This window comes from Calonectris borealis, chromosome 3 (assembly GCF_964195595.1).
Source record: "Calonectris borealis chromosome 3, bCalBor7.hap1.2, whole genome shotgun sequence".
Classification (NCBI taxonomy): Eukaryota; Metazoa; Chordata; class Aves; order Procellariiformes; family Procellariidae; genus Calonectris; species Calonectris borealis.
The window spans coordinates 5739249-5763882 of NC_134314.1; the positions used below are offsets into that span (position 1 = coordinate 5739249).

The 24634-nt window shown below is 39.3% G+C and overlaps 1 protein-coding gene across 1 annotated transcript; it reads left to right on the top strand.

The window, feature by feature from the left end:
* The first annotated feature begins 2415 nt into the window (after window positions 1–2415).
* On the top strand, window positions 2416–21761 carry RHAG (Rh associated glycoprotein). Its single transcript, XM_075144886.1, has 10 exons — window positions 2416–2625; window positions 9163–9346; window positions 10587–10737; window positions 10934–11081; window positions 11840–12006; window positions 12876–13013; window positions 13811–13932; window positions 14606–14691; window positions 15331–15404; window positions 17154–21761. The coding sequence occupies exons 1-10, from the start codon at window positions 2514–2516 to the stop codon at window positions 17235–17237; spliced, it is 1266 nt and encodes a 421-aa protein (XP_075000987.1). The 5' UTR covers window positions 2416–2513; the 3' UTR covers window positions 17238–21761.
* The last annotated feature ends 2873 nt before the right edge of the window (window positions 21762–24634 follow it).

Below are 24634 nucleotides of genomic sequence, written 5' to 3' on the forward strand. Positions count from 1 at the left end.
ATCAGCCTTCTGGCACAACCATGCCAGAGAGCGGCTTTTGTTTGCACTCTCAGGTAACAAATCCCTGTCTCATCCACTGCATAGGCCAAGTGAATTACAGCAGAGTAAACGAGCACATTTGGCAAGTCCTTGAAACTCTTGGGTGAAAAGCCTGGTCCTAAGTCAAGTTTCTAGAGTTTGGATGCTTAAATCTGAACTACTCACCATTATAATTAATGAAGGAAGATGAGAATCTCTAAAACATTCAGCATCTTTTCCTAAGATAGCTTTTTAAGAGAGTTGAGACTAATCATTTTCTTGAGTTGCATATAATTTCCCATTAACTATGAAGGCAGTAGAACATGACCAACTTAGACATGCACAAATAGCCTTTCAATATAGATTGTATGTCCGTGTGTGTGTTTGTGTACCTGCATACAATTTAAGATATAAAGTAATAAGCTCAGAGAAAGTCCTGATGGAATGAACTTGACTTGGCATTTCAAAACGTAAAAGTAATGTTTACTTTCCCCAATAAGATTTCAACAAGGAGCCTTTTCCGCACCCCTGAAAGGACTTAATATATGGATTGCACATATGTCATGTGAGATACTCACTGGGGAAAACATTATCTAATGGATAACACAAGATATTCATGTCTGAGCTATGGGTAAAAACCAATGAACTTTACTCGTGATTTTGTTCTTTTTTAATCACTTCCTCTGCAAATGAAGGAGCTCACAGGTCCTTACAATCAAACATTGCTGTCTCTCTTATCCTGTGGTACAGCAAGGATGAGCAATAGCTTTTTAACAAAGGTCTGCTTCCTCCCTTTGAGCTGTTCAAATGAAATACAGTTGCTACGAAGAAAAAATACGTATATGTTTATTTTAGCTTTGCCACTTGCAAGTTTCATTCTGGGATAGACTGGTATGTTCTTCTTGCTAAATAATTTGGTTTCCATTCCAAATCCACAGACCAATTTTCAAGAAGAAAAAGTTGAGATAATTTTAAACTTAGTCTGGACAATGGTCTAATTCTACCTTTGTACTAGAAAACTCAACAGTGCCAGGGCTTTTATCCTTCCTAAGACTACAACAGCAGCGTCAAGCAGACTTAATCGAGGAGTAACCATGAACAGGGCACCCTTATTAAAAGGTGCATGGTGTCAGTCACCCTGTTTGGCAGGCTAAAGGTTGCCAAGTATGTAAATTGGCCTCAGAACCAGAGAAAAGACCATGGCACTGCTTGGTACACCAGTATAGATGTACCCTAAAAAAACTGAGTTCTTTAAATCTCGTAGCACAAGAACAGTTTTCCAACAGTAGTCTCACCAGGACAGCAGCCCACGGTAGCATCACCTCCCAGCATCTATAGATTATGCCCGTTTTAATACCCAAGGACTGACACGGTGTTTATTGCTGTATCCTAGCACTGCTACTTCATGACCAATTAGTCTACTACTGCAGTATCATCCCTTTTTTTAATAGCTACAATTTTTCATGAAATAAAGGCTCCTACCATACAATTTTGACCTATCTTCTGAATACTGGATTAACAGGAGCCAAGTTATTCAGTATCACATCAAGAAAATATTTTATCCACAAAACTTTTAAGAGTCAAGACAAATTTTGACAAGTAATGTGAATCTCAAGAACAGGTGATCATCCAACAGTAATCTAAGAGAAATTTAATTTACTCCTTTATTCATGAGAAAGTTTACAAACTGAGCTGTTTAAAATCATTTAAGAAATTTGGTCTCTGATTTATCTTCATTGTCTGAGCTAAGGAAAATGCAAAAAGCAAAAATTAAAATTGAAAAAAAAGATCTGTTTCTTCAAATTCTTTTTAATAATCTACAGCTTTATTTTCTAATAACTAGAAATATCTTTTTTTTATAAAGAAGTATAATTATTTTCTTTTTAAATAACAGTGCACAATGAGAACTTGTCCTTTATGAGTAGTTCATTCACTGTAAAATAAGAAAAAGTACCTCTTCAACCTGCTGATTCTCTTTCCCTGTCATATTCTATATGAAGGGATAGGACATTAACCGTGTTTCATATAAGATGAAAAATTATTTACCTTTTAAAACAAAAGCTACAACTTGAAGAAATGATTGACTACAGGAAACACTATTGAGTGTCGCTGTGTTCCTTACTATGTGCAGCAAACCAGGCTATGTGAGATTTTCTTTTAGGCTTTTTCCTTTTTAAAATATGTATAAAGCAGTGAGAAGCATATCTGTGGCTAAATGAACTGTTTTGCCTTACAAATTGAAAAAATATGTAAGCCAGCATTTCACGGACAGAAATAACCTGGGAAATAGAAATCGCTATATTGACCCATAGTGTTTCCCTCCCACAGTGGGCGTGGCAGTGTGTTCGCCTATCTCTCTGTTTCTTTTTTTTTATTTATTTTTGCTATATCACCTAGATGCACTGAATTAGGCAGCTCTGCTGAAGGCAAGCGTCCTTTATCAGGCTCTCACAGCCTCCTGCTCTCCTGCGAAGCCTTCAGCCCTTGACACCAACATGAGGTTCAAGTTCTCGATCCTGGCAATTCTTCTGCAAGTGATCATCATTATTTTGTTTGGAATATTTGTGGAATATGACAACAGTGATGGCTCCTACAGCTTATACCCATGTAAGTGTTGTTGTCTAAGATTTATAGAAGTTAGAATATCGTTAAACTAATCCTAAGCAAGATTTCTGAATTACTTATGAGACCTACTGATATAGCTAGAAAAGAAAGGCATGCTTTGGGGCAAACAAACTTTTTCTGAGGTGTGAAAGCAGCAGGCTTCAAAGACAAATTCAAGTTGAGCTCATATAAAATTCTGAAAGTAGCTAACCACTGAGAAGTTAACTGTTCAGGGAGGTAAGAGTCCTGAAAATAGTTCTAGCATTTGCATAGCAGGTTAAAACTCAGAGAAATATTAATTGCTTTGAACAATCCTAGCTTTTTCCAGAGATGGATGGTAATGCATTTTGCCGGACCTTCTTTCCTGATTACTGTATCAAATAATGAAAATGAACGGAACATTTCATTACTATCATCCAGGTATCAAAAGGTTTTTTTATAAAAACATGGAAATTGGGCAGCGTGTTCATCATTGATACGAAATAATTTTGCAGAAGCTGGACTCCACAAAGGGCAATAGCTTTTGTCACAAGGTGGATAACCCCCTCCTATCTTTCAAAACAGCGTCTCAGATGTAGACAGTAATGGTTCAGCCTGCAAACGTTGCTGTTGATTTGTTGTTCTGCAAATGCTTGATGAAATTCAGGGAGAAAGCTTTTGGCCTGTGAAACAGTTGCTGCCTTCTCCCACCTTCTTCCTCCTCATGCAAAGATCAGACCGTTGTAAATAAATGGAAAAATAAGTCTGCAGAGGAGCAGCCTGTGTCTTGCTGGCAGTATTGAAGGTTTGTTGTTCTTCTTCTTGGCTCTGATATCTTAACGACTTGTAGCCCTGATTGCAATCCTCTTAACGATGATCATAACGGTACAGAACTCCTTACCTGTATGTAGTACCCCTGTAATTTTGGATGTATCCCTCTTTTTGTCTCATTCCAACTGGCCTTTCAGTGACTGTTAGAGGGGAATGTCATCTCAGGGTCACTTCACTCCCTAATAGTCTTGCGTTGTATATTCTCACACAGAACATTGTCCAGTTGAGTGAACAGTGAATGCACAGCGTTATTCAGCTCCAGATGCAAGTCAGCTGATGAACATCAGGGGTTCTCCACTGAGATGCAGCAGTATCCCCAAGAGATAGTAACTTAGGCTATGCCAGAGCCCGTTCTCTCTCCAAGACACAGCTTGGCCATGTCCGTGATACTGAACTATCCCAGTTCCTAAATTAGGTGGCCTTACCCAGACAGCATATTGGGAATGACCCCTGGTCCACTGTCACCCAGGAGGTGATAGTTGGCTTAGGCAAAAACTATGCCAGAGACCACACTAATACTTTGAGAGCACAGACAATTGTACTGTGATACTGTTATTTTATTAACATAGCTATTGCCTACCACACCTGTCCACCTCCCTCTTCTCTGACTCTACCCCCCAAAAAACCCACAACAACAACAAATACAGCCACAGAACAATAGTGTTTGGGGCATCTTTGTATAATTTGGTAAGATGGCAGGATGTTTTCTAGGACATGGCTCCATCAGACTTAGATTAAGGTCTGTCTCTTTGCCCTACAAGAACACAGAATATTACTTTCTCCAGTCTAAGTATCATACCTGCTGGCTCTGGTACTAAATTGACCTGCATTTTCTCAGAGTCCCCCTTACCAAGGAAAATAAAGAAAGATGCATGGGATCCTCGTGCTTATGCCAGTAGTTTAATAGCCTTCAGTGGTCCCTTACAGTGCTGTGGTGCATTTCTTAGTAAACCTCAAGTCATCTTCCGGATGGAGACTGTCTGTGCCACATGCAGCACTGTGGGTACTGTGTTCCCTGGGGAGCTCCTGGAATAGGTTGTTCTCTCACTAAACAAAACCCTCTCCCAGCCCTTGTGTGGAGCCCTGGTTTTTAATTTAATATCTCCATTTTAAAAAGACGTCAGAGAGAGGGCAAGAACCTCATCAACACCGCAGCGAAAAGGATTCTTCTCACCAGATGCTAACGCTACAATATAGGCCTTTAAATGTAACCTATCCAGGTTAGGTTCACCTACAGCTATTTCCTCCCTAGTACAAGCATCTAAAATATGTGGAAGAAATTGCCTGCTGTCTCCCATGCCTTTCTGCACAGCCAGTGTATGACTGTGTTATACCTGCACACTGTCCCCCAGCTGTCCCCACTATTGAACTGCTAGCAAGCTTCTGGCATGGTTTTGGCTCATGCAAACCAGCACCTTGACCTCCTCCTAGGTATGGCTTTAGGCATGGCATAGATCAGAGACTACTTTCAATAAGTAGTACAGGTGGGAACAGTGTTTTGGGAGGGAAGAGCATGTAGCTGTACAGATGTGGGCCAAGCTATGCCATTTGCTTTTTGGCCAGGCTGTTCAGTTTACCAGTAGAGACATAAACTAAGCAAACACCGCGGATGTAATGTTGTACTTTTAGATGCTGACCTAAGAGTAGATGAATCTCATTCACAATAAACAAGTGGAAGAAAAGCAAGATTTCCCAATACCTGTGTTTTCACTTTTAGGCTCTCTTTCCCTCAAACATCCCTGTCAACAAAGTGCACGCAAGAGCAGAGTTTGCCCAAGGACCTGGCAGAACGTTAATGCCATGATTGTATAGATGTATTAGGATATATCCTGAGCCAGGACTTCCCCTGAGTTCACAAAATGAGGAGTTCAAACTGCTTCCCATGCTATCCCCATCTGTACCTCATAGATTTAGTTGTTTCATTCAGGGGTCAATTTATATTCTCAGAACTGAAGTGCAGGGCTTGTTTTTATATGTCTTAAATACCTCAGCACCATGAATCCAAGCTGCTTCAGTATGTTTGGACTGAAGAAAGATGAAAATAATAATTGAGGATCACCATAGTTTTGCACTCAGGTAAGGGGGCCTGAGATGAGATCATTCCCAAAACATAGCTTTGCATTAGATCTATTTCTGCTGGATGCAAGTATACAGGCATGGCGAATTGGATGGACAACTTCAGGTGTGCTGTGCCACTAGAACAGGAGGACAAGGGTGTGTGACGGTTTTGCAAGTACTTCTAGAGGATTTCTTTAGTGCTGGTATCTGTATGTAATGTCCTGTGATCAATCCATGATTCATGGCTTACAAAAACTTATGTGCCACTCTTGTTCAGGGTTCTACAGCTTACTTGTTTAGGCAGAGCAAAATCACAGTTTTAATATAAACCTAGATGCCAGAAGCATCTTTGCATTGAGACTGACCACCATGAGGAGAACTTGCTGTGGAATTAATATGCTGGTCTTGGGCAGCCTTGCAGAATCATGTGCAGAGGTTTTGTTCAGGTCTGCTGGAGTATTTTTCCCAATCTTTATTTTCCTGTCTCACAGAACAGAAGTACTATGTTTTGTTAAACACAACTAGTTACTGAAACAGTTTATTTCAAATTCTGCTGTTTTCTCCATCATTTCAAATAATTCCAGACCTACTCGTCTTTAAAAGTATGCATAAGAGGTAGTTAAAGTACAAGGTATAGGCTAGATTAGTTGAAGGTCTTCACTCTGTGAGATTTGTCCACAACATCCATGAAATAACCCAGTTATAACTAAGACTTTTCATCGTTTGTGTAAATAAGTCCAGACCGCTTTAAAACATTTATATGAATCCTGGCTAGCCCTCAGGAGGACCCATGGTTACGTGTCAACCAGCTGCTTGTTTCAAACAGAATTGCTTCTTATCTTCAAGGTTGGGGTAAGATTTCTAAAAGCACCTTTCAAAAGAGACCTGAGCGTGCAGAAGCGCTGTTGATGGGCACTGAGAATTAAACTCCTCAGTCATCAAGGTGCTTTTGAAACCTCTTCTTTTGCTTGCCTGTAGAATCAGGTTACTTAAGCGGTAAAGCATCTTTTACTAATCTAGACATGATTTACTGAGATGTTGTACACATGAATGGGATTGTTTTGATGAGAACAATTTACTTGCTTTGTCTGCAATGATTTAACCAGGAGATTGCAAACAAGAGCAAGTAATATGCTGAATGCTAACAAACTGTAAGAAAGACTGGGGAAGCTTTCTTACCTGGAGCTAACTACCCTGAATGGGCAAAACTAAAACTTTATTGGAAAGCCCATGGCATAGGCTGATTAAACAATAAAAAGAGCAGAAGTAGGTCATTTTCAAACGTACCCCTCATTTTGTTCATGAAGCTCAAGTGTGATAGAAACTGAAAACTGTTGAAGATGTATATCACTTTGACTTGTCATGCTAAGAGTTTATTTAATACATGTCCATTTTCTTCTGCTAAAGTCAAGCAAAAAGGCTACTTTTGTAGACGTTGCTGTGCATCTTTTATGGATTTGCCCTCTAGTTCTGTATTTTTTTGGAACATTAACAAGCCTTTAATGAAGTAGTTTTACAAGAGTCAGACAAATAACCCAGGCCACTTCTCAAATGCAAAGGTGCTGATCCCACAGGTTACTGGGTGAATGGTCACTCATGGAAAATTATTTCAAGAAAGGGAGAAAAAGGCTTGTTCAGCATTCAGTTTCCCGTTATCCTCAAAAAAGAGGGGGAGAGATCTAAGGTTACTCCTTCCTTTATTTGAGATCTTTCTCATGTGACCTGCCAACATATTTTTGTCCCACTTAAAAAAAAAATGTGGGTGACCATCTGTACTTGAGGTCATCAGGATGGTGTTTAGAGGAAGGCAGGGAAGGCTATCCACTCTCAGCCCCACCAGCACTAACCACTGCTGCATGTTTTCCAAGACATTTGAAGGAGAGTTGCTCCAGATGTGCAGTCCACTCCCACAGTCAAGTCAGGCATGAAGCCACAGCTCTGTGTTCCCGTGGCAGAACAGATGTACCTATCAAATGACCTTGTACTTTAATATCCTTTTCCTAACCTTTTCCTAACCACCCCCTGCTGACTCCCTCTGACACAGAAATATGGGCAAATTAAGCTGTGTTTGGGGTTCTGCATCACTAAGACACTAAAAACTTCGCTGCTGGTAGGATCAGGAAGGTTGTATTAGCATGGTTTGTATTGTCCCCACCCATATCTTTTTCGTCTCTTGCCAGGTCCTCTGAGGCACGGGAATATGTTGAGCTCTAAGCAAGACAGTTATTTTCACACATTTTTGCAATACAAAATATGCAAGTATATCAAAAGCAGAAGTCCAAATGGGGAAGTTGAAGTTGATTGTGTATCTTTTAAATAAGTAGTAAGCACAACACAGGAGTTTGGATAGTAGTTCTGGAAATTGAGTAACATGGAGGAAAATGGGAAGCTTCCAAAGGACTGCAGGGGCCTCAAAAATCCCATCACTGGCTGTTACTGAAGTCAGGAAATAAATATGAAAATGTCCAGCCCAAAGAGGAAGCAAAAGGGTTGGGGATGTCTGCGAACCACCTGCATTTCTATGCTGTTTCTTAGATGTGTGTGGCCCAATGTAAAGGATCTTACTACATGCATGTGTGTATTTCAGTGCTGGGTCAGGGCTGGAATATGACAGTGCAAATATAATAGTTTGAGTTTATTATGAATCTCCAGTAACTTATTATACTTCTGGGCCCTCTTTTGGCTAAACATGGGAATGCATATAGCAAAACTAGGAATGCTGAAAGTACGTAACTGGGAAATGTAACTTCAAGCCAAATATTATACTAACCAGGTCAACGTCTCAAGTTTTTTGTGCATATTTGCATCTAAAAGGCAATGAAATAGAAATGAAAATAAATAGGTTCTCTATATTGAGGTTCTTACTAACAATAAAATCAGAGAAAAATCTTTAATTACAGGACTCAAACCTGTTTGGTGTAGAGTGCATTAAATCACATAAAACTCTTCAGAGTAACAAAATATTTTAAAATATAAAATATCCATGTTGTGGTGATAAACTCAGTTTGTATTAAAAAGCCTAAAAAAAAGAAAGAAAAAAAAAAACTTAAAGTAGAAAAAGAACTAGCCATATTTTAACAAAATTCATATTTGAAAAAAAAAAAACATATTTGAAGGAGGGCTAAGTATATGCTGATTAGCAATATTAATTTTTTAGTCTAGACATTACCTTAAATGCTTTTTTCTTTTACCCAGGTAAAGAAATCAATCTCTTGTACAGTAATTTTTAGGGATCATAAGCATACCTTTGCACTGGGCCAACTAGCACTCTACCAAACAAACCCCATGTACAATTTTGGAGTTAGCCAGAACACACTGGATGTGACAACCTTTATTTGAGGAAGAAGAGAACTTTTCTCTAAGGACATGAAGCTGTGATGTTCCAGGCAGCTTCACATGCAAAGAATATTTCCAGACACATTAAATTTGCTAATATAGAGATCTAGTGTTCTTTCCATAATGATATAGGAATAAAATCCATAATTGGGTCTTGCATTTTCCAGACACTCAATCTTCAACTAGTAGACTGGTCATGAAGTGGGGAAGGATGGATCACACTGATGACATGAGTTTGGAACTCTTTTCTTTTCTATTAAATCCCCATTTGTCCCTAGCTTTCCTCCCTTCATAGTCACTCTTCATAGTCACTACACAGACATGTTTTCCTTTCAGTCTTTCAGGATGTCCATGTGATGATATTTGTTGGATTTGGTTTCCTGATGACCTTTCTGAAGAAATATGGATTCAGCAGCGTTGGTATCAACATGCTCATTGCTGCCCTTGGTCTCCAGTGGGGAACCCTGATGCAAGGATTTTGGCATAAGAAAGGAGAGAAAATTTATATTAAGATCAATAGGTACATGTGACTTTACCAAAATTGACATTTCTATCCCTTAAGGTATCAGGAGAAGTCATAGACTACAATATCTGTGGGATCACTTAGATCACAGATCTAAGTTCACTGAAATTTGATTGAGCCTTACTGTCCACCTCTCAACATTCATCTGCCCTTGACCTCTAAAGGGGCAACACCTGGTGCACTGAGCCAAGGGAACCAAAGCGAGGGATGAAATTTGAGGTGCTAGGTTACATGTGGGCCATAGGTTATGTAGAGAGACTGGTTTGAATCTCTGGAGCTGTGGAAGCTGGAAGATTTCCAGCAGTAACACAGCACCTTGTGCATCTAGCAGGCATGAAAGGATCTGTCCTTCCATGACACATGGAGTCACAGAAGAAAGGCTGAAACAATGTGTCTATCCACTCATGAGGTTTTCTCCTACTTCCCAGGGAATGATTTGCATGAGCACCACACTGCAGTATGTTTTGGACCCCAATCATAGAATAAGAGACCTCATGTGCGATGTCTCTAGATACTTTTAATCCCCCTCCCATTCATCTGTCCTGCTTCTACCAAGGTTTCAGAGTGTTTTCCACATCTGCAGTTCTGTTTCATGAGACAACTTGTAGACAATTTTGAAAGGAACAGCATCCAAACATTACTGAGGGACAAGCAGATGCCTACAGACAGGCATTTGTAGAGGGACCCATGAGTTAGCACCCCTCTGTGCTGCAAGTTTTTGACCAATTTGTGGTTTTATTTATCTTTGCCATTCCCCATAACCTCTTAACACTGGTCCCTCCTGACAGCTAGTGAAAAGATGATGCACAGTGATAGAAAAGCATGCAAGCCTTTTGAAATGAGATAAACCATCTGACTAAAGGTAAGAGCTCCCTGTCATCTTTGGAGTTCAAGTGACAGTCCCTGAATATTGGAAATGTCCCTGCATATCCACAATATACATCTCATCTGACTTTGCACTACAATTTGAACCAGCTAAGCAGGAGGTAACCTTCCCACACTTTTTCCTCAGCAGCTGGTAAGATCCCTACAAAACCTACCTGGAAAGGTTTGATTTAATTTTCATCCACAAAGACGATCTTGATAATTCTATATCTGAAGAGTTAAAGATCTATCATTTTAATGATATGACAGGTTTGATATTACAGCCTTATTTCAGGTGTCTTTAAACTGATTTTCTTTTTTCCTGTGTTTTTGTTTTGCTTTGTTTTGTTTTTATTCGTTTTCTTAACTTCAGCATGATAAATGCAGACTTCAGTACAGCAACTGCTTTGATTTCATTTGGAGCTGTTCTGGGGAAAACAAGTCCTGTTCAGATGTTGATCTTGACAATCCTGGAGATCACAATCTTTGCGTGCAACGAACATCTAGTTATAGAAATATTTCAGGTACAACTATTTAGCAATAATTTTTTTCTGATTATAACAAATGCTTTCACTTTGTAATACTTCCAGTTTACATATTCTAGATTCTAGTTTCTACCATAGAAAATAAACCATTAAAGTCATCCAGACTTCTCCTTCATCAAATCCTCATCTTTATGCTGTATAAAATGTGTGGCATTATTTTGGGTCCCTATTACAGGCCACAGATGTTGGAGCCTCAATGACTATCCATGCTTTTGGAGCTTATTTTGGTTTGGCCGTAACCCTAGTCTTGTATCGTCCTGGTTTGAAAAACAAACATGAAAATGAAGAATCTACCTATCATTCGGACATATTTGCCATGATTGGTAAGTTAAATAATAGTGAGTGCTGATCAGTTGTTCATCCCTCTTTCATCCCTATGTTTTGATGATTGCATGTTACCACGCTGCATCCATTTTCTTAAGTACGCTCCTAGAGGCATATTCTTTTTTGTCTGATGCATGCATAATGTTTTCAATGACACAAATATTTTCACAGTTTTTCCTTGGTTAAAAAAAAGGAAAGATCACATTAAAGATGCATTTTCACTGTGCGGTAGTGGTGACTCCCTTTTTGTTAAATCTTCTGTTATAAGCAACATTTCCATAGAAATCAGCCATAATTAAAAGTATTGAGCTGTGCCTGTCCCGCTAATGAATGTTAGAAACCATACATCTATCTGTCCATGAGATCTATTCATAGATCAATTTACCAGCTAAAACTATTAGTTATATCAGTAGATGATAAAGGATTTGCATGTGAACTGTCTTGCTGATGCCTCCTGTTCTGGTATGGTTTTCACAGTGGTGGTGAGCTCCGGCAGTGAGTGGGGCATGACAAGGGGTCACAACGTGTTAAAGTCTTCCAGTAAGATTTGACAGCGACCATGTGTCAAAATCCCAGCTGCCAATGTCAAAAGCTTCTGCATAATCTATTATTTCTTCCAGCATTTTGGCGATTTCATGTTTCTCACTGATCATCTTCCTCATTTTTTGTAGCTAGTTCTGTGGTGTTGGATCTTTCACATTGAAATATCCCTTGTGACTGAATAGTCTTTGTTTCTTTTTGACTTATATTCATCCAGGTACCCTGTTCCTTTGGCTTTTTTGGCCCAGTTTTAACGCTGCCATTGCATCTGAACCAGTTTACCAGATTAAAGCAATTGTCAACACTTACTATTCCTTGGCTGCGTGTACTGTCGTAACATTTGCCCTCTCCAGCCTGGTGGATCAGAGAGGCAAGTTCAATATGGTAAGATTCACATTGCAACCTCTGTTAAATCTAGTCACCCCTCTATAATAAGGATGATTAGGCAGATTCCCAGTGTCCGTGAGCTACCTGGAGCCTTTGCTCACACTTCTAAAAGCTATAATGTCAGATTGGGGCCTGAGGCAACCCACCCGGCTTTAGGTATGTAGTGATTCCTGGGTGGGATCACTGCATCTGGAGAATAGAAAGCTCTTAGACATTATAGTGATGGTCCTGCTCCCTTGTTCTCTCTTGACGACAGAACCTGCTGGACCATAGAGACATTAGTCCAACATTCAGGTGGACTTTTGGGTCTTATTCCAAAGAAGATCCTATGTGAGTTACCGTATTGCAATAGCCAGAATAGGGATCTCAAGACAACCTGTTCCCTGGCAATCTCACAGTGCAGCTGCACAACAGGCAAAGCCAAACTAGGTTGGGGCTGCCAGGCTGCCAACCTTTCATCTCCTTGCCCTAAAATCCAGCCACTTCCTTCCAGCAGTTGCAGTGTTTATCTAAGCCCAGCATAAACAGGCACAGTTCGATGAGCTTGCAGAATTTGCTGCTGTTGTAGGAGGCAGTTCTCACTAGCTCAGCCTGGCTTCTTGAGAGGTCAGATGAGTTTTAGTGACTTTGCAAAAGTTGGAATTCATTAAACTGGCCCGAGTTAAACTCCCTTAAAACAGCTTTGAACCAACACCTGAGCATGTAACAGGGGACTCTGTTTTAAATTCCTGTTCACTCTTCATTGGAAAAATTCCAATGGAAGAAGAAGAAAACTTTTATATGCAAGCAAGCCTTACAAGACATTCAGCCCTAAAACAAGCCTGTGTTCCACATATATCATCTCCACCCCTGTCTACCCTTTGCAGGTTCTCATTCAAAATGCCACCCTGGCAGGAGGGGTAGCAGTGGGTACCTGTGCTGACCTGTCAATCCACCCGTTTGCTGCCATGTGCATTGGGAGCATTGCTGGAATCATCTCTGTCCTTGGATTCCACTTCCTGACTGTAAGTATTGAGGACCTGCCTCTGCTCTCGTTTACTTATTGCTTCATTGGCTTTACTGGAGCTCCCTTGGTTTACTAGAAAGGGAGATTAGAAACTGGCTGGTACACTATAGAGAGTAAGCTCTAGATAGCTATTATCTTTAAATCAGTGTGATTTAAATATATGCTTATGAGCTAACTTCAGCCCATCACCTAGCTAAAAAAAGAGAAGGATCACATAAATATTAGAGTTCATTAAAGTTGGGATTTCTGTTCAAGGAGCTGCCAGAATTTTGCTCCAAGCTCATGTTTCAGTGAAATAGGACTAACTGCGTTTCAGACTTTTAAAATTTCTAAATAGATCTCTAATCAAAAAATACTTTTGAAGTATAAAATGGAAGTGGTTCAGGTGCAAAATGTAGAAAGAAAACATTCTGACTAAAACTGTTTAAACTGCCATTTCCTGATGGAGAAATATTCTGGAAGAAAATACCCGACTAGCAGACTCAGAACAGGCTTGTATGTGTTACTTAGCCTTTGCTGCAGTGACTGAAAAGATTAGGAACATCAGTGGACTGTCATGCGTTTCGTACCATTATATTTATGATGGTACCTTGGACATTATGCATAAGTCCTTGGTTTACTCTGCATATAAATAATTTCACAGTGAAGGAAAAGATAACAGGTTGTATAGCTAAATTTTGTGTACATGAAATAAGTTTTTTCTTGTATCTCTGTGCTACTTTCATTTGCATATCATTCTATAGATAATGGAAGACTATAAACTTACTATAAACTTCATATTTCCCCTCATTTCAGCCTTTGTTGGCATCCAAGCTGAACATTCAAGACACTTGTGGAGTTCATAATTTACATGGTTTACCTGGAATACTGGGAGGTATTGCTGGCATCATAGTAACTGCGATAAAAGAGGAAGATAGGTGAGTTATGAAGAGAATAAAGAAATGAGTTTACTGATTTTTGAAAGTCTATCCTAATTTTCCACCTTCCTTGGATCTAATTATGGTTTTTTTTCCAGAAAATGCAACTTTAATTTGATGTCAGGTATCGTGTTCTGGTTTAAATAGGACTCTTTTTTATATCCTGCCTTTAACACACTGTTTATATGCCAAGCTTGTTCCAAATTAAAAGCTCAAGTAAAAATAAATAAACTAAAAAACATTATAAAAACCATCATACAGAACCATTCAAATGTAGAAGAATCTTTATTATGATTCTACAATTACAATTACAATTACAATTCTGGTAATTGTAACATTTCCAAGAAAATTGGCAAAATGGGCTATTTCCACTATTTTAAAAGACTCCAAGACAACTAAATGCTGGTTTTTTTGACAAAGGGGAGCATTCTCTAGAGGCTTACAAGACAACTAATTACCTTTTCAAAGAACTTGTTTTCACCTGTAGTCTAAAGCAAACCCAAGTTAAAATCAATCCCACATGATTTCTGTCCTGTACACAGCAATGGCAGGATTTTTTCCTGTGATCCATCTTGTCCCGCAGACAGCAAGTACAATGTTGTAAGACCAATTATCAGTCTCAAAGTGTAACAATGTTTTGATTGTCAATGGTTTGTTTTTCTGCCCTTTTCAGGGCAGGTGTCCACTTGACTCCTGGCATGCAGGCTGCTGCCCTGGGCAGTACAATTGGAATTGCACTGGTGGGCGGAGCATTGACAGGTCAGTCTGATGCATATAGCAACTGAAATATATATGAATTTAGAGAACACGTGAATGGAGAACTTCAATGTATCAACAATTTCATGTGAATAATACAAAATAGAAAAATAAAAATAATGCATGATGGCACACTGGCGGAAACTTAAATATGAAAAAACGATTTTCCAATAATTTTGTCTTCAAATGAAGCCTAGGTATCTTACTGAATACATGCTTCGAAGATACTCGGTTGTATATATAGGAATAGTAAGATGTTTTTCTGAATGGAATTCCTCTCTAGATTCAGATGCTTAAAATTCTGAACAGAAACTAATTTGACATTAAGACATATTCATTTAGGTTCACGTGTTTCCATGTGATTGTGGATACATTCCAAACAAAAATTCAGACTGAAATAGAAAATTCAGTCTGAAATCTGGGAAAGGTTTGAGCAATTAAAAACAGGCTCTTATTCATGTCAACATGAAGAAACCTGCATCACCTCTCATAATGAGTGACCTGATGTCCCAAGATGGTTGGGCATTTCTGTAGACTAGGAAATGAGTCAGAAAACTTAGATGACTCTCCAGGGCACAAATGAGGAACATTTATTTGGGCATTTTGTCCATTTTTTAACCTCTGATGTTGTTTTTCCTGCAGGTGGTATTCTAAAGTTGCCCTTCTTGGGACAAGCATCTGACCAGAACTGCTTTGATGACTCTGTTTATTGGGAGGTAAGATACAACATCCTTTTATTGTCATTATGTTGGAAGATGTACAACACACTGCAGTCCTGCTCTCCTGGGGTTTGTGGTTTGCACACGAGTCAGCTTTCAAAAATGTTGCTCTGCCTCAGGTTGTGAATTTATCAAGGCCACCTTCAAGATCTTTTTTGGACTTGCTAGCTAGTCATGCCATTTACAGTGGACTAACCTTGAACAAAAAGCAGAAATAGAGCCAACAAATTGAGACCTCAGTGGAGCTCTTTCTTTATCTCTCTTTTAAGTGCTTGCTGTGTCAGGTGTCCTCTTCTTTCTTGTAGTTTAGACACATGATTTTGCATTTTTGGCTAAATGATGCTGCTTTTCTAGTGTCATCTAGAATTTCATACTGCATGAAATTTAGAGCACTTCTTCAGTATTTGTAGAGTGAGTCTCCCTTAGGCTAAGCAGAAGTTTTTCTGCTTCTTGGTTGAACGATCTGACCACTGAGGTTATCAGAAGACGGGCTTCCTGGCACGATTGTTTTACACATGAAGACACGAACAACGGGACTGAGAAACAAGTACATCTGCAATAGCCCTGCTAGGCTCCCTTTATGCTCAATGAAGAGATGGCTCTAGATTGCAGTTCATTTGAATCCTTCCAGATCTATATTAGGTTACATGAATTAAAGCCTTGAAAATCTCTATAATCCCCATTGATAATGAAAGACCTTTCATTGCCTACCTCAAACGTAGAGGTCTATGCTGTAGACACCTAGATTTGATCAGCTGAGTCCCACATACATCTCTGAATTGGATGCCTACAATCAAGTGCAGAGCAGAAACTCAGACATACCTTTCCTCTTGGCTAACCTAAGAAGCTCCCTGTACACTTTGTAGGCTTTCTGCATCTCCCTTTATTAGAGACTGATGACAGATTCTTAATTTAGGCAGTCTGAATTTTATCCTTTATGCCAGGACAAACTCAAAAAGGCAACACAAGAGCAATACATGATATACATTCCTTGTAAATAAAATGTTGTGAACCCAAAAGGAAATTTTATTAGTTTTTTAATGAATTAAACTCCAGTATGAACCACACAATTTGGCTTTTAGTGAGAGAAAGTTTGCAGTCTAAGGGGAAGTTTTGAGCCAAAAGGTCAGCTGTAGCAATGACAATCAGAAAAAACAACTTTTAATGACAGCTCTGCAAGTCATTTGCTGTTTGACCTCGTGAAAGTCAAAGCACTGGTTTTCCGCAAGACCTGAAATAAGCTGTCATATGTCAATGATAAAAAATGTCATGAAAAAGAAAGTTTAACGTGTGGCTGAAGAATTCACAGCCTGTGTTGACCAGTGATAATAATATAACCCTGCTCAACTGAAGGTCCTGTAGTATCAGTAGAACTGCTTAGAAATATTCTATTCTAAACAAGCTTTATCAGGTAATGGGAAGGGACATTGATATTTGGCATACAACATTTTTTATATTTCATTAGAGATGGTCACCTTGTTTCTTTAGAGCTCTTTGAAAATCCCAGGTATTGATTTTGCACTCTCTGATGTAGCTAACATCAGTGTTAAGGAGTTCTTTTATTAAGATAACCCTGAATTCATCCCTCAGAATTCGGAACTGGTGGTTCACATCAGGCTGGGTCAATGTTAATAGACACATAATATTTACAAACAGAACTACATTCTCAGTGCACTTTAGTCTCCTTTTATGGCAAAAGGAAGTCTCTACCTCATTAACTGAACTCTTCTCCGATTTTCATGGCAGGTTCCAGAAGAGAAGCAACCACATGAAATTCACTCCAACAGTGAGCACTATGATGAGCACAGCAGATTTGAAGCCACCATGTAGAAAAATAATTTGTCTGTAGTATTTGTCCTAATTATGCTCTTTTCAGTTTCTAGTGCTAAAAACCAACATCTGAGTATTATCCTAACCACAACAGGTTTTCAAGAAAGGGCCTTAGATAGCTATATCTTTGTAATATAAAACAAGCTTGATTAGACTACATAATCATTATGCCAAGCTCAGGTGAACTAATTAGATCCTTCCAATATATTTGTTCATCAGAAAATCCACCACAAACTGCTCCACAAATTTATCTGTATTTTACCTTTTGTTGTCACTGAATCAATATAGCAATTGAAATAACCTTTGTGATCCAAGCCTATTACAGGATACTATATTTAACTGCAGGATTTCTTTAGTTACAGTCACATCCTTCAACTGCGTAGGGATAATCAAGAAGAAATGGATTGATATTGTTTATTTGGATTCTAACAAGCTTTTCTCCAGAGCATCCCAGATATTATCTTTTTAAGAAAGTGTCCTATTTGTGGATGGGGGAGAAAATGTGTTGTATTTTGAAGATTGGTTGTGACAGGAAACAAAATGTTCATGGCAAAGCACAGAATATAGTGATTGATGAGTGGCAATATGAGTATTAAGATTCTTTGTTAATATGTTTATTGAAAGGGAGAAGAAAGTGAAATGGTGAAAAATTTCATTATTGGCATAGATTTATTTAGACTGTTTCAAGGACACAATAAGGGAATTGAGTAGGAGCTAAGAAAAACAGGTAATTACTTAGTATGTCTTATTACATCCAACAGTAATAAGTGGATAGTAGCACTGTTAATGTCAACAAATATAAACTGAACTAAATGTTAGCTCCAAGAAAAACCATGAGTTGTTAGGAACTGATCGGAAAACAACTATGTTCAACCTACAGAAGACTCAGTGGAGAACTTCTGTGTGGTGAGTCGCTGCCTTGAAGTCACTGCCTCCTAAAACAAGAGAAAGCAGAAAGAAGAAAACTGAAGCTAAATTAAGGTAAATTAACTCCACACAAGAAGTTATGATAACGGCTGCTCAATTAAGAGAGACAAAAATTGAGGTATCTGAAGGAACTCTATGAGATGACAATAGCTGACAGCAGAGTCACACATCTCTGCCTACCTACATGGGGTAATCCATTGAGAGGCAATGGATGGGAGATGAAAATCTAACAGAAGGATCACAGTGCCTCTAGGCATTACTCAGACACAGAAAGCTACCACTGATGTCTCAGGACAAGCTACAGCGGATGAACTTTTAAGACTTTTTTATATTAGCATCTTATTTCAAGTCTTACTTACCAGATTTAAAGGGAAAACTCCTCTCATATAAAATAGCACAGATATTTTCAGTTCTGCTGATGTATTTTTCCTTGAAAAACTTGATAAAGATACTAGGCAGGGCTACCCATATGTTATATCAGCTGTATACTGCTATATATGTCAGATTTCTATCTATGAATGAAAATACATTTGTTGTAACACACTTCAGATATGCTCTTTTGCAGATGTGCAACGACTGACTCTTTTCTACCTTGTTGGCTAGAAGACTCTTTTATCCTTTTAAAGCTTTCACACAGTAATTTTTGTAAAAACTGAGAAGGCATTTAACAATGTAAATATTCCATATGTAAAGATTTTAGAAGTATTTTGTGCATAATTTACAAACACAGAGTATTGAAGTACTTGAAAAAGACTCCATACGTAGACAGACTGTAAAAATCTTATCGTCAATACATGAAGCTCACCCCTCAAAATCCTACTTGGGGATTCAGAGGGTCCTTCTTTCACCTACAGCTATGAGGTTATATCACTGATTGTGAGTGTTGACCACAAAGGAATACCTGAGTGAGAAAGTACTACTCACTGTGAGTAAATCTTTCAGAATGATGTCTTCAATAGTTATCTTTAGTTCTTTAAAACAAAAGGAGGAAAAATAAACTATGCAGTTTTTTTCTCTAGTTCTCCTTATAACCTTTCCATAGTAACCAGATCCTCATCCACCAGGTATTCATTATTGTCCTCTGCCTTTTTTCAGAAGATTACTGCCCCAGAGAAATCACTCCTTCCGGTTCTCTCAAAAAACAGAGTAGGGAGAGGGGTCCCATTACATGGAGATTTATTCCACCTAACCTAGTTATCATTTTCAGGAAATTCTTTGTTTCCTTTTTGACAAAGAAGGACCCTAGAAGTAGGGCCTGTAGCGATAGGAGAAGGGGCCTGTAGTGATAGGACAAGGAGTAATGGTTTTAAACTGAAAGAGGGTAGATTCAGACTAGATATAAGGAAGAAATTTTTTACAATGAGCATGGTGAAACACTGGCACAGGTTGCCCAGAGAGGTGGTAGATGCCCCATCCCTGGAAACATTCAAGGTCAGGTTGGACGGGGCTCTGAGCAACCTGATCTAGTTGAAGATGTCCCTGCCCATGGCAGGGGGGGGTGGACTAGACGACCTTTAAAGGTCCCTTCCAAGCCAAACCATTCTATGGTTCTAAGTCTAGCTTAGCTTGGGAAACTATATTTTATGTGGCTGAGACCATGTGAGGAGTATATGACTTTAAGAACTGGAAGAGAGACTACAAATGCATCTGTGAAAAACACTTTGATAGGCCCATTCTGATGTTCACAATACTTAAAAACTAGCAAATAATACAGAAAAAGCATTAGGACAATTAAAAATTTAAAAAGCATGTGTTGTAAAAACATCACACAAGAAGTAGGACTAGAAGTGACCTCTTGAACAACGTGGTGCAGCCAGACAACTAAACCCTCATAAGTTAAGCTAAATGACCAGGATGTGAGAAACTACAGACCATTGTATGAGAAACATTGCTGGATGTGACAGGAAACAATATAACACTCTGATAAGAATTACAGATAACACCATGAAAAATGAAAAGTGAGTTATAGGAGAAACGGCCTAATAGCACAGATAATTTTAGGGGAGAATTAGGGAAGTTTTGGGGACCATAACCTTGAAAGGCCAGCTATGTAAGCATAACTGAAATACCAACCTCAGATACAGATGTAGCAAATCTGAGACCAAACAAAATCTAATTAGTAGTGGGCAAAGATGGGGAAGGCAAAGAAATAGGAAAAGGGACAATGAGGCATGCAAAAAAACCTGCAATGAGGGCTGTCTGGGGTATCTGTCAGGCAGTCTTGAGATAGATCGCTGCAGCCCAGGGCAAGACAATAAATCAAATCTCTTGTTTTGATCATCCATGTGTATTTGATTTCCTCCTGTGGTCTCCACCCTGCTATGGTGAAGAGCTGCTGATCATGCATAATGTAAAATTCATTCATTCCTTATGGTCAGAAGCCTTAGACAAGTGCCTCAGCTCAAGACCGAAGAATCCACCACCCTATATGCAAAGATTGGGCACAGAATTTTCCCAGCATGTTTTTTTCAGACTTTTTCCAGCATGTTTCACATGGCTCTTCACCTCAAATAGACCCTCTCTATGCAACAGATGGTGCACAAAGATGTCTATGATGGTATCATCAGGAAATGAAATACAGCAGTTGTTGGCTTTCTACACAACCTTTGTTTAAACAGAGCTTTAAACATTACTTTCTTTTCAATGTGACTGTGCCCTTGAAGTGTATGATTTGTTTCTCCTAAGGTTCTTTACCCCAGTCGCTCACCTCCACACTTCAGATGTCAGTGGCATTTGGTTCTCTGTCTCAGGGTATTTTCTTTGGTTGGTTATTTCCAAATTAATCAAAGCTTTGAATAGCCTGAGTCAGTAGATCTTCTTTTGTACATAGTTACAACTTCTGTGTAATGTGTTACTGGAAACTATGGAGAGGTGTCCAGCCTTACAGAAGCTTAAAATGTTTTGCTAAGAACCCTTTTGCTCATCAACCAGGGAGCTATACAGTGGCAGGAAAGGAAAGCAAGGAGTTAAATGAGATACAGGGTGGAGGATGAGCTTTGAGGATGGGACTGAAAAGTAAACCAAAGTTAAAGTACAACTACTCTAAATCTGAGGTTCACGATGACTAGCATTTTTTTTCTTTCTCATAAAAGACTGCCAATGATTTATCCTCTTCAATAACCACTGAATGCTCTTCCTGTCTTGCTTTTGTTCTCACCTCGATTTGTTTTTACATAAAAAAGCTTAAATAAGATTATTTTTTTAAAAAGTGAGTAAAAACTCATTCAGTATCAACATTTATTAAGCTGTGCATAAAAAAATCTGAAAAATATGAGTTAAATGGCAGCAACTGTGTGTAATTTTCAACTTGAAATTGATTCCACCATCAGGATGGTGAAAGCTCTTTCTTAGATTTCTGTCATTCTCAGAAAAAAACTTAAGAGACTGTTCATATTTTTCAAATTAATAGCATTTTGGAGGTTAGATCAGCCATCCTTTAAAAGATATTTTCCATATCCAGTCCTAATCAGAAAACAGATCTCTTTCTCTGTAAGGGTCAAACTGACAGAAGCCACTGGGATTGGTGGTTTTCTAAGTGAAAGCTTCAAATTTAATGTTTCTAATGCAGTGTATCTCTTTTTTTTTTTTTTTTTTAAAGAGATTAAATATGGATAGAATAAATTTTAATGAAATGAAACAAAGGAGTTGGACTTAAAGAAATAAAAAGTCTTATCTTATTATTATTTCTTCTTATTAGCAGTTATTTCTTATTTAAACTAACCAAAGGTCAAGCTTATTGACACTCAGTCCTTTTCCAAAACACCAGTGGATGATCATAACTTTGAAGACTGTCTTACAGATATTCAGTACTACCTCTTTCAGAGCAATATCTTTGTATTTCATTACTGAAAGGCAAATTTATTTTAAAGCCATTTACTGAACATTTGCCTCAAACATTTCTTTTAACATTTGTATTCAGATCTGTTGCTGATTAAATGCATGAATTAAATGATCAGATGATCAATTGTATTTGATATTTCTTGGGGATATACAGTCTTCTTTCCCTCTCACTGGGATCAACCTGTTAACAAAGTATGGATGGTGAGGCTCTTGCCAAAAGAGAGCTCTTCCTCTTCTTCACAACTCTCCTGCAGAAGTTCACCTTTCACCCTCCCATAGGAGTTTCCATCTCAGACCTGGACTTCTTCCCTTCCATTGGGTTTTTCACCCACCCAAAGTCTTATAAGGTCTATAGTGTGTCACCTTCCTATGGCTTTTCTCAGATGTATTTCTGATTCAGAAACAAAAAATGCATACATTCAGACAAAATATAATAACAGTCCACTGCCACATGTGTGTCCCTACACCTATGCATCTTCTCATCAAACAGGCCAGGGATCAGGCTCTGGTACTGCACAGATCACATACCCACACAATGACACTTTCTCCTCCCTGACCTCCAAGGCTGACCTTGGTTCTTTACACATTCCTCCAAATCCAGACACGCACACACAGATGCACACAAATAGTAGTACAACCTACTGCAAGAAAATGATAAATGTTGTCCTGATTCAGAATTACTGTGCAAACGTGTTGAAGAGTACCAGAGGAAATCCTATACTTGGAACTAAGAACTCTTTTACTTCAGAATAGTATGCATATTAAGGAGATCCAACCGAACTCTTAAAAAAAAAACCACCCAACTTTCCCACTTCAGAATTAAACTGTCTCCAGCATTGTCTTCAAAGATGCAAAGATGCTTACTTTATTATGAGTGACATAGCTAATGTGACCAGATCCCCCAATTTTCCAGCAAGTTTGGCCAATGACCCCTATGTTTGCGTCCGTTTTGGGTATTTTTTTCTTGAGTTCTTGTTAGGTGAGGAGAATTGCGACAGCGAAAAGAATGACTCTTGCTCTACCGAGTCTGGCTCACTGAGATGACTAAATACCACAAGAATTTTCTCCTGTTCCTAAAAGAACCTGGCCGAGTTCTCCTCATGCATCATGTAAAACACCATAGAGCAGCAAAGTATTTGAATGTCATAAACTTAACATACACTTTAGAAACAACTCATCTGGTTCAAGACGTATGTCTAGAGACATTGCCTGTCAGACCTTGGAGGAGTCACAAATATTGGCCCAAAGCAGGATCTTGAATCTCCACTTCAAAATAAGGCCAAGGGGAAATGTTCCCAAGGAGGGAAGAAACACTCACAGCCTGTCACTCATGTCCATGACAATCTCACCCTGCTCAGCTCACTCACTACCTGCCAGCACTGCAGGAACCAGAGACCTGCTGGAAGAAATCAGCAGGACTGAGCAGGCAAGGGCAATGGGGTGAGAGGCATTGCCTCCTTCTCCAACTGCATTTCAAGAGACACCTCTAGTTTCCACAGTGTCCTTCCAATAACCCGGAGAGTCTTGTACAGGCAGGTTAATGCTGTGCTTGTTCTGAAGCTCTGCACAGACCTAACCCTGGGCCCATCTCTTGGAAAACTGTCCTGGTTTCAGCTGCGATAGAGTTAAATTTCGTCCTAGTGCTGTGGTTTGGATTTAGTACGAGGAGAATGTTGATAACACACTGATGTTTTTAGTTGTTGCTAAGTGCCCTCCTAGTCAAGGACTCCTCAGAAACTGGGAGGGAGCATAGCCGGGACAGTTAACCCAACTGGCCAACGGAGTATTCCATACCATATGACATCATGCTCAATATATGAATGGTAGGCGTGTTCCAGGAAGTAGCGATCGCTACTTGGTTATCGGTCAGCGCGGATGGTGAGCAATTGCATTGTGCATCACTCATTTTGTATATTCTATCATTATCATTGTTGTTTTGTTGTTATTATTATCATCCCTTCCTTTTTCTGTTCTGTTAAACTGTCTTTATCTCAACCCAGGAGTTCTTCTCACTCTTACACTTCCGATTCTCTCCCTGTCCCACTGCGGGGGGGAGGGGGGGAAGTGAGTGAGCGGCTGCGTGGTGTTTGGCTGCCTGCTGGGTTAAACCACGACAGGAACAACTCAGAATTGCTGCTTCCTTTCATACCTCAAGAGTCAGTATCTGACTCATTCTTTGTTAATAGTTAAATCCCAGATATATGTGGAAAGAATAACATTCTCAGTGCCTTTTTACCTCCTTTGGGGAGGTGGAGCAGAAACAGGCCAAGTGGCACACAGCTGGACATAGGCCCTGGACTTTTTTCCAGGACACCTTCCAGGTAGGTAAAATGCCCTGGTCTTTCCTCCAGAGACCTCAGGGGCAGCAGCACACTTGGGGCAAGCCGGTACAAGAGCAGGCTTGCTCTAGCTCCTCCTCCAGGCTCCCGGCCAGGTGCCTGTGCTCTTTTCCTCCAGGTCTCTGTACCCCCATCCCCTCGGGGGCTGATTCCTCTCTTATGCCTTTGGTCACGTCTCTGCAGGGATCCTGACACTTTAAAGAGTCAAGGACAAGAGGCTCAGCCTGGGCACCTCACCTCACACAGCCCTCCATGTTCTTGAGGCATGTTCTTGCCTCAAGGTCATGTACA

Bases quoted from the DNA above. Each gene is read 5' to 3' on its own strand.
- RHAG (XM_075144886.1), top strand. From the start codon at position 2,514: ATGAGGTTCAAGTTCTCGATCCTGGCAATTCTTCTGCAAGTGATCATC. The intron at 11,082-11,839 runs GTAAGTTAAATA...ATATTCATCCAG, and splicing joins GGACATATTTGCCATGATTG to GTACCCTGTTCCTTTGGCTT. The intron at 15,405-17,153 runs GTAAGATACAAC...TTTTCATGGCAG, and splicing joins ATGACTCTGTTTATTGGGAG to GTTCCAGAAGAGAAGCAACC.